The 15,170-nt window shown below is 36.3% G+C and overlaps 2 protein-coding genes across 4 annotated transcripts; both read right to left on the bottom strand.

Annotated features, from left to right (window-relative positions):
* Nucleotides 1-935: 935 nt before the first annotated feature.
* si:dkey-195m11.8 (fidgetin-like protein 2) lies at nt 936-5,211 on the bottom strand. The gene is made up of 3 exons (XM_051113106.1): nt 5,083-5,211; nt 4,660-4,761; nt 936-2,112 (listed from the first exon to the last, which is right to left on the bottom strand). The coding sequence occupies exon 3, from the start codon at nt 2,102-2,104 to the stop codon at nt 1,262-1,264; it is 843 nt and encodes a 280-aa protein (XP_050969063.1). The 5' UTR covers nt 2,105-2,112; nt 4,660-4,761; nt 5,083-5,211; the 3' UTR covers nt 936-1,261.
* A 4,448-nt stretch (nt 5,212-9,659) lies between these two features.
* On the bottom strand, nt 9,660-14,022 carry krt18b (keratin 18b). 3 transcript variants are annotated; one of them, XM_051113102.1, is made up of 7 exons: nt 13,500-14,022; nt 11,925-12,007; nt 11,571-11,727; nt 10,804-10,968; nt 10,603-10,728; nt 10,260-10,492; nt 9,660-10,168 (listed from the first exon to the last, which is right to left on the bottom strand). In XM_051113102.1, the coding sequence occupies exons 1-7, from the start codon at nt 13,938-13,940 to the stop codon at nt 10,144-10,146; spliced, it is 1,230 nt and encodes a 409-aa protein (XP_050969059.1). In that variant the 5' UTR covers nt 13,941-14,022; the 3' UTR covers nt 9,660-10,143. The 3 variants fall into 3 exon arrangements, with proteins under 3 accessions (XP_050969059.1, XP_050969061.1, XP_050969062.1); XM_051113104.1 differs by having other exon boundaries at nt 10,272-10,492; nt 13,500-14,021; XM_051113105.1 differs by lacking the exon at nt 9,660-10,168 and having other exon boundaries at nt 10,256-10,492.
* Nucleotides 14,023-15,170: the final 1,148 nt, after the last annotated feature.

Here is a 15,170-nt window from a genome sequence, read left to right as displayed (position 1 = left end):
GGGTCAGAGGGTCAGAGGAAAACACATCCAGTGATCAACTCAGGGGGCTGGGACAGCTCTGTGGGTTTCCATAGTAAACATCACAATAGGTGAATAGTGAAAAAGACTGTGGAGAGCCTTTTAGCCTTTTTGCAGTAGACCTGTGATATATTACGTGTTGTGTAAAAATATGCTTTGTATTTTTATCACTGAAATACTGTTAGGTTACAAATAAATTTTTTTTAAATGAAAGACATGGCAAAGAAACTACACTAACTAGACAATAAAAGACAAAAACATCTGTCAAACTCAAAAACTGTATAAGATAAACATAAGTATGGCTTCATTCATAATTCCTGAGGAAAATCAGCTTTACATTCAAAGTTTATAGAGGAAACACATAATATTCCTTAAAAAGAGTATTTTTTTTATCTGATTTCAGTGTTGAAGAACATCCATGACACATTACATTAAACACGACGTATGGAACTTTCATATGTATGCTTTGAGTTACAATACAGGCTTCATTTTTATGTATTTAAAAAATCTTTCTCTTTTCTTTTCCATTCTTCTCTTTCAGTCTTTCTTTGGCTTGGATTTCATTGATTGAAGCAGTGGATTAGTACTTGCCACCATAATGTGCTTCACTGCACACCATAATTATAGAGAGAGAGAGAGAGAGTAAAAGAGGAAAGGAAGAGAATAAAAAAAAGAGTGATTTCAAGGATACAAAAGAGTGTCTGTGCTACAGGTCTCATTAAAGCTGCAGTCAGAAATAATAATAATGTGCATAAGAAAGACAACTGTAAATGGTTTCATACCATAATAATATGTGACCCTGGACCACAAGACCAGTCATAAGGGTCAATTTTTTTTTTTTTTTTAATTGAGATTTATACATAATCTCGGACAATACTTGGCCGAGATACAACTAATTTAATATCTGGAATCTGCGGATGCAAAAAAAAAAAAAGAAAATCAACTTTAAATTAGCAATGCATATTACTAATCAAAAATTAAGCTTAGGTAGATTTACGGTAGGAAATTTACAAAATATCTTCATGGAACATGATCTTTACTTAATACCCTAATGATTTTTGGCATAAAAGAAAAATCAATCATTTTGAACCGTACAGTGTATTTTTTGCTATTGCTACAAATATTCCCGTGCTACTTAAGACTGATTTTGTGGTCCAGGTCACATATTTGCCCTGATGTTTGATATGTTCAAGTATTGCTATAAACATGTATAAAAAGTATCGTTTGACTACATCAAGCAGACTCAGGGATATGTGTACTGTCCCGGACCTCCATAAGACCGTGTTTCCAGAGGCCGTAGGTTACTGGTCTTACCCACAGAATCTGCCTCAAGATCGGATTGAGTGGAAGGTCTGTCCGGCCTGTAGCTCTGGAGGTCCGTCCCACAACTTTCGTTGACATTTCCACCACTGTCGCTGTTCTGCCGTTCAGTCTTGTCCCTGATAGTGTAAGGTGACACTCTAGCAGTTTTGGACTGGTCGAAGCCGAACTTCCTGTTGCGTGGAAGTTCAGCAGCAGCAGCATGGCTGCTGTGTATAGGTGTGGGGGTGTGTAGACCCGAGGGCAGCAGTGCAGGGGTGCTGTGAGGGTAACTAGCACTCAGACCGCATTGCTGGGGATAAGCATAGCCTGGTGCGGGTGGCAGGTATGCAGGCGGCAAGGCAAATGCTGGCGACGGAAGATAGGATGGTTTAGGCAGCAGATGTTGGCTGCTGTAGGATGATGGGTAATCCTGAGATGTGGGAGCACCACTGTACTGCTGTTCTGAAAGCTCACTTCCACTCACCTTTAGTGGGTCTAAAGGCCCAGGAGGCCCATCTGTGCTGTACCCCCCAGGCCATGGTTCCTGGTGCTGCTCACTTCTCAGGAAACTACCATGTTCTGGTAAGGCTGAGTTGAAGGAATACCTCTCAGCATAGCGCTTTAGCAAGCTGGAGGCACTGAGGGCACTGATGTCGTCGGTGTAGCCTGAGAACGCAGGGCGACTGGGCTGTGGAAATGGGAGGGGCTTAGGGTGTACTGGAGGTGATGTGGTGGAGGAGACATCATAGTGTTGCTCCGCCCACTCAGATGACCACTGCATCATTGCTACACCTGGAAAGTTAAAACGATAAAGATACGTTTTTCACATACTGTATGCTAAAAGAATATTTGATGTGATCTGTGTTAAAGCGATAGTTCACACAAAAATGAAAAATTAGGAATTCCTACATGATGTTGCTATTTTTTTATTCTTCACTGAAAAATAATGCAATAAGGAGGTACACTACCAGTCAAAAGGTTTTTTTATGTCTTTTTTTAAAGAATTCTCTTCTGCTCATCAAGCCTGCATTAATTTGATCCAAAATATAGCAAAAGCAGTAATATTGTGAAATATTTCAGATAAACGCTGTTCTTCTGAACTTTCTATTCATCAAAGAATCCTGAAAAAAATCTACTTTTCAACATAATAAAAATACTACTACTATTACTATTACTACTACTACTACTACTACTACTAATAATAAATGTTTTTATGAGCAGTAAATCAGAATATTAGAATGATTCCTGAAGGATCATGTGACTTGAGTAATGAAGCTAAAAATTCTGGAATAAATTACATTTTTAAATATATATTTAAATATATATAAATATGCTGTACTATTGCTGTACTTTGGATCAAATAAATATAGGCTTGGTGAGTAGAAGAGGCTTCTTTAAAAAACATAAAAATCTTACTGTTCAAAAACTTTTGACTGGTAGTGTATTTAAAGAAAAAGTGTACACAAATATAAAAATTCTGAAAATTCTATATGATATTACTACTATATTATTTTTTTATTCAATATTTTGTTTTATTATCCTGAAAAATTATTTCACAACATAGATGGAGGAGGTATTTAAAGAGATCAATCCATCCACAAATTTAAAAAACTGAAAACTCTGCATGTTAATATTACTTTTTTTTTCTTGTTGAAAAATAATGCAGATAAACAAGCAAACAAAAAAGGTATTTAAAGAGACAGTTTGTTACAAGAAGAGTTATTAAGAGTTAATAAGAATTATTAAGGGACTGTCCACCCAAAAATTACAATTTTGCATCAGGTTACTATTACTTTTTATTCATTGTTGAAAAATAATTCACAAGATAGTTGGAGGAGGTATTTAAAGAGATAGTTAATCCACAACTTGACAGTTCTACATAATGTTACTATTACTTTTTATTCTTTGTTAAATAACAATAATGCAAAAATAAATAAATAAATAAATAATAGGTATTTCAAAGAAGAGTTCACTCAAAATTAAAATTTAGACATGATTTTCAACATGATGTTACTATTACGTTTTATTCCTTGTTGAAAAATAATATATATATATATATATATATATATATATATATATACACACACAATTTAAATTTTGTATGATGTTACTATTACTTTTATCTTTTATTCATTGTTAAGAAATAATGCGTAAGATTCAGCTTACTCAAAAATGAATCATCATTCAATCAATAAATGATGACAGGATTTATATTTTTGAGTAAACTGTCTATTTAAATAGTTCCTTTAGCTTGTGCATTGTTTCTCCAACTGAAATAGAAATTAATAGCAACATCATGATGTTGGTGGTGTTGGAGGTGAAACCCCTTCAACAAGAATTCACCATATGGAACCGTTTAGTAATCTGGACAAGATGTGATCTATTCTTCGCATCTTAATCTGTGTTAATGTAATCTCAGTAGCCCTGCATGCACTCATCATCCTCACAGATTTTGATGAGTGCAGGACAAATTAAACGAGCGACTGAATGCTGGATTTACAACCAGTTATATTTATATATGTGCATGTGTGTCTGTTTTCATGGGCCTTCTGGAAGATAAAGGCAGATTAGAATCAACAGATTAGAACAAAATTCTAGAGAGAGTAAGAGACTGACAGCATAGAGTTTAAGAGCATTTTAAACAAATAGAAATGAACATTAACATATTCGCCAGGGTTCTAGAGAGTTGAGATTCTTTGCTAATACCAACAAATCCTTGCTAAACACATACTCTTGTTCATTTGGGAATATTTAATGCTTGTCAAATGTTTCTATATATGAATCTGCTTTATCTTTGTATTTATATATTATGGTGCTTCCCTCCAATTCACACACTTCCTAGAACTTCCACTGAAGAGACAGGATCCCGTCCATAAATATGGCTGCACCCGGAATGCTAAGAATTCAGCCTGGGATCTATTTACAAAGCACATCCTCTACACACACACACACACACACACACACACTTTAGGTTGGACATCATAAGAAGCCTTTTTTTAAACACACAGCCAAAGATCTGCAATGTTAAATCAATTAGTTATAATATTGCATGATTCTCCAAACTCCAAAAGATCTTTGCATAGATGCTGGCCACCATGTAGCTCAAAATTTAAATATAAATACACTATAAAGTTTTTTTTAATCAGTAAAAAAAAATAATATTCAGGACTTCTTATCCTTCCTGTGATTGTGAAAAGGCTCATGAGATGAGAGAAAAAAAAAACAGCTGGTAAAGTCATTACTCTCCCTGACTGCTGATGAACACACTTTCCAGCAGAATCATATCCAACATTTACACATATCTACACACACATCTAAAAAATATGTAATGCAACTCACCATGCTGTTTTAACAGGAATTCTGTATCAGTGTGTTAGTTTTGTAAGTTGACTGTATATGCTATTGGTGTGCAAAAATCTTTCCACCATAGCTTGTAAACACCTAAAAGAAAAAGAGATAAATGATAACTCCTCCTTGCATGTCACACTTTCTTAAAATGAAAATTTCACCATCTTAAAATTTCACATACCAACACAAACCAATAGGGACAAACAGTAAATGTGGCATTATAATGTATAAACAAAAAATGCATGTGCAATCAAAAGGATTTTTCTCTCTCTCCTTCTCATAACATGCAAACTTTGGCATCACACGCAAAAGCTATTAACTTGCATTTAAACAGATCATTAAAAGCAGAGATGAAAACAGTGATTTTAATTAAAGTATGAACAAATAGTCATTGCATTTCACATGCATACATACCAGTCCCTCTCTGTGAATCTTCATTGCACTGCAGCAGTTGTAAGTAAATTCCAAGCTTTACGCTGCCATGCCTCTCACACTCTTTTTTTGTCTCTTGCCTCTTCTTTTTTCTTCTATCCAACTCTGCACTACCTCCCTCTGTCCCTGTGACAACAGCTCGCATGCACAGCCCCTCCCCCACCCAAATCCTCCCCTCCCCCTGCCCTCCCTTTTTGTTAAAAGTATTTAAGCAGAGAGAGAGAGAGAGAGAGAGAGAGGGAGAGAGAGAGGGGATTTTATCGTTAAATAAAAGTGTTTGGTTACAGTTTCATGCACACAATTGGCTTTTGTATCATTTATTATTAATATAGTCTAATGCAAGAACTTATATATTTGTGTTTTTTTATATGTCTGTTTCTGTTGCATATTTTGGAGCAATGCTTGTGGGCGATAAAAATGTTCTGAATATCAAAATATAACTTCTATCAGGTAAACAGCTGAGGGTGCTGTTGGCTATAATACTACTGCTGGAGTGTTGAAGATCCCTGGAATGTGAAGAGGAATTCTTCCACATAAATGAGCAGTGAAGAAGCTCTCCCTTCCCCTCTTACAAAATGCCTTTGTATAATCAATAATGAATCCATTTGCATTCTTTACCATATTTTTTCCCTTATGGTTTCCCTTATATTTTTTTCCCTTTCCCCCATATTTTTTTATTTGAAATTTCTCTGTTTTGCAAAAGTTGTGTTAAGCATATTAAAACACACACACACACACACACACACACAGAAAATATTAACATATGTGAATGTGACTCCTGTTGGTCTGGTAACATTTGTGCATGTCATTGTGTATGTTTGAACAGCCGTTACGTCAGTCTAAAGAGAGACTTGACCAGCAGGCACTCTCTGTCACAGAAGGTCTCTCTGAAAATTAAAGGGATATTATTTATAATTGCAGTGAAATTTTTAGCTGTAGAAATGTTTTTGCAAACTCTTGGTAGAAAAGATCATAATATAGAAGTGTTGGATGTTTTTTGTGGAACACATAACCCAAAGAAGCAAAGCAATAAAATAGGTAATTTATGTCATTACATTCATTAAACAGCCTGAAAAAAGTTCTTTGTTATAATATACATAATACAATATACATATATATATGCATCCTTACAGTAGATAATGCATTAGCAACTGCCATTGAGATAAATGGGAATGCTAACAGCTTTTCATAACGTATTGTAGAGACTTCTATGGTTAAAGGAGAAGTCCACTTCCAGAACAACAATTTACAGATAATGTACTGAACTCCTTGTCATCCAAAATGTTCATGTCTTTCTTTTTACAGTCGTAAAGAAATTATGTTTTTTGAGGAAAACATTTCAGGATTTTTCTCCATATGGACTGGTGCCCCGAGACTGAACTTCCAAAATGCAGATTAAATGCAGTTGTAAACGATCCCAGCCAAGGAAGAAGGGTCTTATCTAGCGAAACAATCGGTTATTGTTATAAAAATAATACAATTTATATGTCAAATGCTCGTCTTGTCTTACTCTGCCTGAACTCTGTGTATTCTAGCTCAAGACAGGTAGGGTATGTAAAACTCATTCTATATCGCTGTTTTACATTTTTTATTAAGGGTGTTTGATCTTCTTTGCATATTCACTTTGCAAAGACTGGGTCGGAACTTCTGCAGTGATGTAGGATGATTTTGAAATGATTTTTGAAGTTGAGGGAGAAAATACAGTCTGAGTTTTTCGACATACCCTAACTGTCTTGAGCCAGAGTACACAGAGCTCAGGAAGAGTAAGACAAGACGGGCGATTAAGATTAAAAAGTATTTAAACTGTATTTTTTTAATAAAAAATAACTGATCGTTTCGATAGATAGATAGATAGATTCTTCCTCGGCTGGGATCATTTAAAACCTCATTTGGGATCGTTTGAAGATGCATTTAATTTTGGAAGTTCAAGATTAGGGCACCATACCAGTCCATTATATGGAGAAAAAACCTGAAATGTTTCCTCAAAAAACACAATTTCTTTACAACTGAAGAAAGAAAGACATGAACATTTTGGATGACAAGGGGGTGAGTACATTATCTGTAAATTGTTGTTCTGGAAGTGGACTTCTCCTTCTACCATCAGCTTTTACTTTGTGAATGTTTTAAGAGTTTCAGAATATTACAAAATATGTGATTTAGTTAAAAACTTGTAGTCCCAATGGCAATGACTGTTATTCTTGATGTTTTATTTTTTATTTCAAAATACCTTCTTCTGTGAAGCCAAAGTGTAATTTTTCTTTTGTTATCAAAGCATTAGTAATCTTGTTTATTAGAATTAGAAATGGAACTTTTGTAGCTATTTGCATTATCTGAATCTGGTTTGGAGAACTCAGAATCAATCCACCTAAGCTTTGCTGCTAATCTATTTAGTTGGAGGCTTACAGTGTCCAAGCAATGGATCTCCAGCAAGCTAATTAGCTATCACGGCATTAGCTCATTGTGCGGAAGTTAAGTAAACAAATCCCAGTGACTTTTCCAGATTTATCTATGCTCATTTGGAAGGCCGCGTCCTCCAGAGGTCGCATTTGAAGGCTGCATACATCATCGAGAAAGTCTCATTTAAGAAAAGTAACTGTTAAATTGCCAAGTAAAAAAGAAATGATAGTATTTTACACCTCACAAGGAATAACAGTCAGTTTTATTATAATTACTTTTCTTAAATAAGACATCCTTAATGACATGTGCAGCCTTCGAATGCGACCTCCAGAGGACGCAGCCTCCTAAATGAGCCGCAGCTATTGTCTTAGGAAAATGAGCTAACGCATAACATGATGTCATGTAAATAATGTGGTTTATAGGCCTATTCTTACTAACAAAATTAAATGTTCGATAGACTAGAATTCATATGGATTTGTAGTAAGAAGTTATTTTTTATTCACAGCTTTTCAAATGACTAACATTAAATGTTATAAAAAGCTTGTGTATCTTGTAAATAGAAGTTAAAAACATTCGCAACTAAAACATCTGTACCCATCATTTCATACTTAATCAAATGTCTACTTTTTGTATCCTGTGTTGGTCTTACCCTTATTCAAGTGTGCTAATAGTATCTTTCTTTTAAACTAAGAATAGGAAAGTATACTTTTAGTCTACTTTTTAAGTACTTCTCAGAAATGTGATTTATCAAAAATATCCTTACTTACACATCTTTTGTGTGTTGGCAGTGTATGTACAAATCTACCCTATAATGAAAAAAATCCATGCAGTGGTTTTTAATTAAATTGTCAAAATAATATCCCCTTTTTCAAATCGAGCCATTCTCAGATGCCTGTTGGTGTGGCGTAACACCGACAGAGGCCGCTCCCACAATAGTTGATTGACATGAATGTCTTACCTCAGATCAAACAGTCTGTAACAGTCTGACCTCCATTGTTTCGATGCCGGAGCAGGGATGTAAGTTAGACAAGAATTTGTCCGATTGAGCGATTGAGGTGTTGTGTTGTTGGATGTAATAATGAACATAGTGGTGGTCATTTACTCCCGACATCTGAGCCACTGAAGATGCTGTGGATTTCGTTTGTTTGTGAAGGGAATGCACCTCCTGATCTACATATATCCATCTATGTTCGCGCAAATCATTCATGATCCAGCTTCACTTACAGCAGAAGTGAGTATAAGGTTTTTTTTTAAGAATCTTTGCGATCACCGTTCCTAATAACGTGCTAGTTGGCAAGTTTAGAGGCTAAACACAGCTAAATGTGGCTAAAGTAAACAGGCTTGTCACTCCACAGAGAGAAGAGAGGGGCGGGGCGAGCAGAGCTCATTAACATTTAAAGCAGCCTTGACCAGAACAGGATGATTTTTGCAGAGCTCATTTTGTCAAGGTAAAAATGGTGTTGTTTTAGACTACCATTGAGAATTTTTAATCAAAGTAAATTATGGAATTTTCATTAAGACCCTAAAGAACCATATCAACTTGTGGAAACTGGGCATCCGATGACCCCTTTAAAGAAAACTATACTTCAAAGTGTACTAAAAATGCTACAAGTATTTAATTAACAAACTATCAATATACCTATAAGTTTACTTTTAGTATAGTTGCAGTACAAACTAAAAGCATAGATGTAAACTAGTTGTGTATACAAAGTTTACTACTGTCATAGTTAAGTATATTTAAAGTATACTTTTATATACTAGAAAGTGGGCCAATTTAGTCCCAAGGAGTATTGAAATAGTACACTTACAAGTATACTACTAGTACACTGATATTTGTATACTTACCACATAAAGGATACTTAAAAATATACCAGAACTTTAATTAAGTATATTTAATAAAATAAACTTGAAATATACTTCTTTTTGGTAAGGGTAGTCCAACAAATGACTTATTTTTATATGTAATATTTAAAACATTAAAACATAGACCACAAATATTAATAATAATATACTCCTATAAAACAAACTGGAGCAGTTGTACCGCTAAATATGGTAGGAATGGGAGCTGTGCCTTAAAAGAGCTGCTTTTGATAGTGTATTTTAAAATGTGTGTGCACAATGATTTTGTCCTGCCTGAAGACAGAATAATGAGCAGCAGAATGTTTGCTTGATTCCAAATTTCACTTAGAAAGCATGTTTTTATTTCATTATTGCTTTGACTCAGTGGAGAAGTTCACATTTCTCTTCACATTTCATTGTAATAGTTCAGTTTACTGTATAATTTGCACAATGACATGGAATTATGTATTATGAACACCCATAATACACAGTTGATGTTCTAAAAGCTGCCTTTGTTGTTCTGTAACTTGCTCATCTGTGTACAGTCAGACTGTAGGGTGGAACAGGCTTTGTTGACAAAAAGCAATTACACTGTAAATGACATCATGTTAAAATTGTTTTGCTGAGTCTTGGTGTACAAACTGTAGTCAAGGTCAAGACAAATTAGAAGGGGACTTTTAAATGACCACGGGAAATTCACCACGGGTTTCAATGTGAATGCTATCTGAAATTTTGTTTTGAAGATTTATTTAACCCACATTTTGTGGTCTGCTCTTTAATATTGCCATCTGTAATAGGCTATCACTCTCAGTCATCGAGCGCATCCAGGAGCCTAAACAAAGAGAAAGTAGAATCAGTAAATATATATATATATATATATATATATATATGATACACTCTAAAGTAAAACAACAAAATTTTACTTTATCTCTTGCCTTAAGTCTCCCCCATCTAGAAGTTTCTTGTAAGTGCTGATCTCTGCTTCCAGTTTCATCTTCATATTAAGCAGGGCTTCATATTCCTGGCCCTGCTCTGTGATCTTTGACCTCAGCTGTGCCAGCTCAGCTTCAAACTGCATTATGATGGCGTTGTACCTCTCCATCTCTGCATTTGAACGTAGCTCTGTGTTCCGCAGTGTATCCTCAAGCGACGCTTTCTAGAAAGTTTGGTAGTTCCGTAAGACATTTTCAACTTCTAATTTTATTGAAAATGCAACAATTTCTAAAATCTAAAACTTTCATAATATAGTGTGCATGTGCGCATTACCAGGCTTTGTTGGGATGCAAGCTCTATTTCTAGTGTTTGAATCTGTCGCCGCAGGTCATTCATCTCCATCTGCGCGCCTTGTAATGCCTCTGTGTTCTGAGCCACCTGCACCTGAACTTCTGACATCTGAGAAGAAAGAGTCAGTTAGATTTGCTTGGAGGATTTTGAGGACAGTTATTGTCGTGTGGTGGTCATCGGTACCTGGGATTCGTGCCACATTTTGAGTTCCTCTGCATTTTTAAGTGCCATTTTTTCGTAGTTAGCCCTCATTTCTTCCATTACTTGAGACATATCTTGCCCCTTCGGTGCATCAACATCCACCTGAACACCTGACTGGGCGATCTGGCTTCGGAGCTCCCCGACTTCCTATTAAAGTTGAGAGAAAAGAAGTCTGAGACATTTAGAATATGAAATTATTCACATTTTCCTTCCTGTAAAACTGGACGTGGCCATTTGTACATTTTATGGGTCTGTAAATTTCCGGTCTCATCCGTGTCCAGATATTTTTGGCTGTACAAAACAGCTCGTTTTGCTGCTTGATTTTGCAAATTAGTGAGTCTTACCATATTATTTTAATGTATTATCTTAATTATATGCACACTGGTTTGTAGTGCAAACAGTTTTACCGTTTACTGCATGTTGTTGTTATTCTTGTTATTTGTGTTATTATAGCAGATAATGAACCGGAAGTCTCACCCACAGGCTTACTTCCACGTTAAAAAAAGTTGGATACCTTTCAAAAATATGGTGGCTTTTCTTGCATTTTGATAAAAGACAAAGCTAAAGCCTATTTGTATTTTTCCCAAATTTCTATGTCGATAAAATAATACATCAACAAAGGCAAGAAAACTGTGCTCATGAAATGATACCGTGAAGTCCTTAAGCTTATTCAGAGATGTGAGAACGTAATTCTATGTGTGAATCTAGTGCAACTAGTGTTAAGTGGCTCTTATGCAATGGTTGTTTACATTTTCATGGTTTTTCTTGAGGAAAAGAAGCTCTTCTTTCAAGGACTCAATTTCACTCTCCACATTCAGGCGACCAATGTTGGTGTCATCGATGACCTTCTTCAGACCTGCAATATCTCCTTCCACAGACTGCCTGATGGCTATCTCATTCTCAAACCTGTAATACAGACAAAATACTCTTTAAAGTATGCACTAATATGTAATCAACAGTCCTCCATCATGCATCTGTCAAGCTAAAGATTTCTTTCTTCTGATTCTAAAAATGACCACAATTTCAGAAGCATGTTCTTTGATTCCAAGCTACAAGATGCATTTTTAAGATAATTGTGGTATGGTGCAGTCATGAAAACTGACTTGACTCTGAAGTCATCTGCAGCCAGACGAGCGTTGTCAATCTGCAGAACAAGACGAGCATTGTCCAAAGTGGCATCAAACACCTACAGGCAAAACAAAGCACATATTTTAGCAAACAAAACCTGTTTTTGTCATTCAGCTGTTTTTCCTCTAGCGACTCTACAAAGGATACGATTTGTCAGATGGTTTTAATTACAACATTCTTGAGGTTCAGACATGTGATCTAATAATTACTTGGAATTAGGAGTTATACTTTACTTAATACTTAATGAAATTTCTTAATGAAAATGTAGAGTTGTTTTTAGTCAAACTTGACTTTGACAGGGTATTTTTGATTTATTGCTACGTTTGATGTACTGTGTGAGAGAGAATTTGTGCATATCTGTAAATATGCTGTATTATCTATGTGCGTAGTGCAGAACATTTGAATGGAAGGGATGATCAAAAAATACTAAATTTGCCACATCCTGCACTGATGAAAACGGAAACTGGCACACATTATCATCTGCTTCTGCTAACCAGACCTTGCTGTCTGAAACAGCATAATTTAAAAAAATATAGTCAGCATTCTTTTTAGTTTAGAGCATGTTTTAGTTTAGAGTTTTACAACTGGAATTAAAGCAAAGATTAGGCATTTTGGAACTATAAATGTTATGTAATGACTCAGCCACATCTGCTATAAATGATGGAGTTCTTCTTTTGCATTCTTGTTGTGTGCGAGAGAGGGCCTTTGTGGCTGTGTGGGTGCATATGTGCGTGTGTGCGATTGCTTATCCCACATCTGTTTTGCATTATGACTCCAGTCAGAGACTCTGTAGAAAGTTTCAGCTGGCTGTAGTCCGTCAAACAGTCTTTTCGAAATGATTGTGAACGTTTTATTTGTGTTGACCGTTGTCATAGTTCCACAGATTTTAAAACCAAATGTGGAAGGTTTTGAGGAATTCCCTCAGTCATAACCAGATTACATATAGAAAAAGCAGAACAAGCACGAAAGAAAGAGGAGAGAGAGAACAGGGCGTGTGCCACACCCTCCACTGAGATGTGCGGAAATCTGATCATGCATTTTTAGTACACTAAAGGGTTCTCGTGAACATTGCAAAAACGTTTTTTATATTCTTATAAAGTTGTTAAAACTTCAAAATGCTCACGTTTTGGTGACAAAGAAACCAAAAAAGTTTTTTAACAGTTTACGTTGAGTTTAACATCCACTAACTGGGAAAAAATCATGAACCTAAAAACTGGTTTGTGTTGTAAACTGATTTTACTCAAGTTTCTCTTCATATTATATTATGCATACCATAAATTCACTCTTTTCCTCTACATGATGACTATAAACTATTCTTTGTGTTCTGTTGAAATGAACACATAAAATTGCTCTTTTCTGCTTGTGCAGAACGTTCACTTTAATTCTTGGCTTTGATTCTTCATTTCAGATTGCTGTAATTCAAAACATCTGGTATCGCCTCCTCCTCCTAACATAAATAACTCTTCAAAAGCTTACTTTTGCAGCTTTAACCCCCACCGAAAGGAAAACACACACTCAGACAAAGCATTTAACCCAACAACGTCTCTCACCTTCTTCCTCAGGTCATCCAGGATTGTGTTGTACTTGCTGTAGTCGCGTGTTTCTGGTCCTCCTTTCTCCAGAGCCTCTCTGATCTTCATCTCCAGTTTGCTGTTCTCCTGCTCCAGCCGGCGCACCGTTTCCAGGTAAGCGGCCAAACGGTCATTCAAGTTCTGCATCTGGCCTTTCTCATTGCCCAGGATGGACCCTGCGGAGGCAGCGCTCCCCATGAAGGACCCCGCTCCGCCGGCACCCATGCCAGCAGAGCTCACCTTGAAGGCCGTGGAAGAAGAAATTCCCCCACTTCTAGGAGCAGAACGGAGAGACATGGAAGAGACGGATGAGATCCTGGTGTCACGTCCACCTGCCCCGCCATACGTACTAGCGGCACGGTGTACCGGCACAGAGCGGGTGAAGGAGATGTGAGAGGCCTGAGGTGCGTAGAAGCTCATGATGGTTGTGGTGGAGAAAGGAAGTACTGGCAGCACGAAAAATGAGTTGTGCACGAGTGCTACAGGAAGAGAACTGTGTGGCTTTTATACCCCCACTAACCTCTTTCTGTTCCTCCTTTTCTCTCTCTGACTCACAGGCACACGCACACTGACCAGCTAAGACCCTGCCCACATGGTCCGTTTTTTTCCCTTACTTTTTTTTGGTGATCTCTAACGCCCTTCCCACATCGGTTTCTCCCTCCTTTTCTCCCTCAAATTCACCCCTCTGCCTCCCTCCATCTGAACCCAATCCCTAAACTCATCTGGCCACATATATGTACTGCAACAAGATACCGCCCTGAGCTCAGGCTCATTGTAATTTCAGTCCCACAGTGCTTCAAATAACAAGTCTAAGAAGAACAGGGGCTGAAAAAGAAACAATGGTTTATGATTTTAATCAAGCACCTTTGGGACAGGCTACACCTATGTGTGCATTTTCCCAAGACCACTTGTGAACTACATTTAAACTTTAGATCCTTAAGGTGACAGTTCACCCTATTTTATACTATTTTAAAAAAATATCTCTAACGAAAGAAAGTTATACATCTTTGGAACAACGTGAGAATTTTAATTTTTGGCCGACATATCCCTTTAAGGCATCTAAACTCCTTCACTGGGATGTTTCTGCAAACTGTAACGCTACAAATAGTCTCCCTTGATTTTGGCCTTTTAAGGTCTTGCTCAAAATTATATAACTGTCCAAATATGTGATTAAAAAAACTTTGATAAAGACCCAACATAAATTGGGAGTTGCATAAAAAAGGTGATAAATGCAAAAGCTGAAGATAATGTGTTAATGTCTGGAGTTCAGTGAGTTCATCTCTACCAGGTTTAAACTGTATCATTTTTGGCAACAGTTTAGCTAAGATGAAATTCTCTTGATGATTTCTCTTGTCGTAGCACACAACCTGGAAAACTTAAGCAAGACTGTAGTCTTGGCTGCGATGTTTAACATAAAATATACACTACAAGTCAAAAGTTTTTGAACAGTAAGATTTTTATGTTTTTTTAAAGAATTGCTCACCAAGTCTGAATTTATTTGATCTGAAGTACAGCAAACACAGTACAATTTTTAAATATTTCTACTATAAGAGTTTTTTTTTATTTGAATATATTTAAAAATGTAATTTATTCCTGTGATCAAAAGCTAAATTTTCAGCATCATTACTCCAGTCTTCAGTGTCACATGAT

The sequence above is a fragment of the Labeo rohita genome, chromosome 6 (assembly GCF_022985175.1).
Source record: "Labeo rohita strain BAU-BD-2019 chromosome 6, IGBB_LRoh.1.0, whole genome shotgun sequence".
NCBI lineage: Eukaryota > Metazoa > Chordata > Actinopteri > Cypriniformes > Cyprinidae > Labeo > Labeo rohita.
The sequence above is the reverse complement of the archived record's forward strand: the minus strand, read 5'-3'. Positions and strand labels throughout refer to the sequence as shown.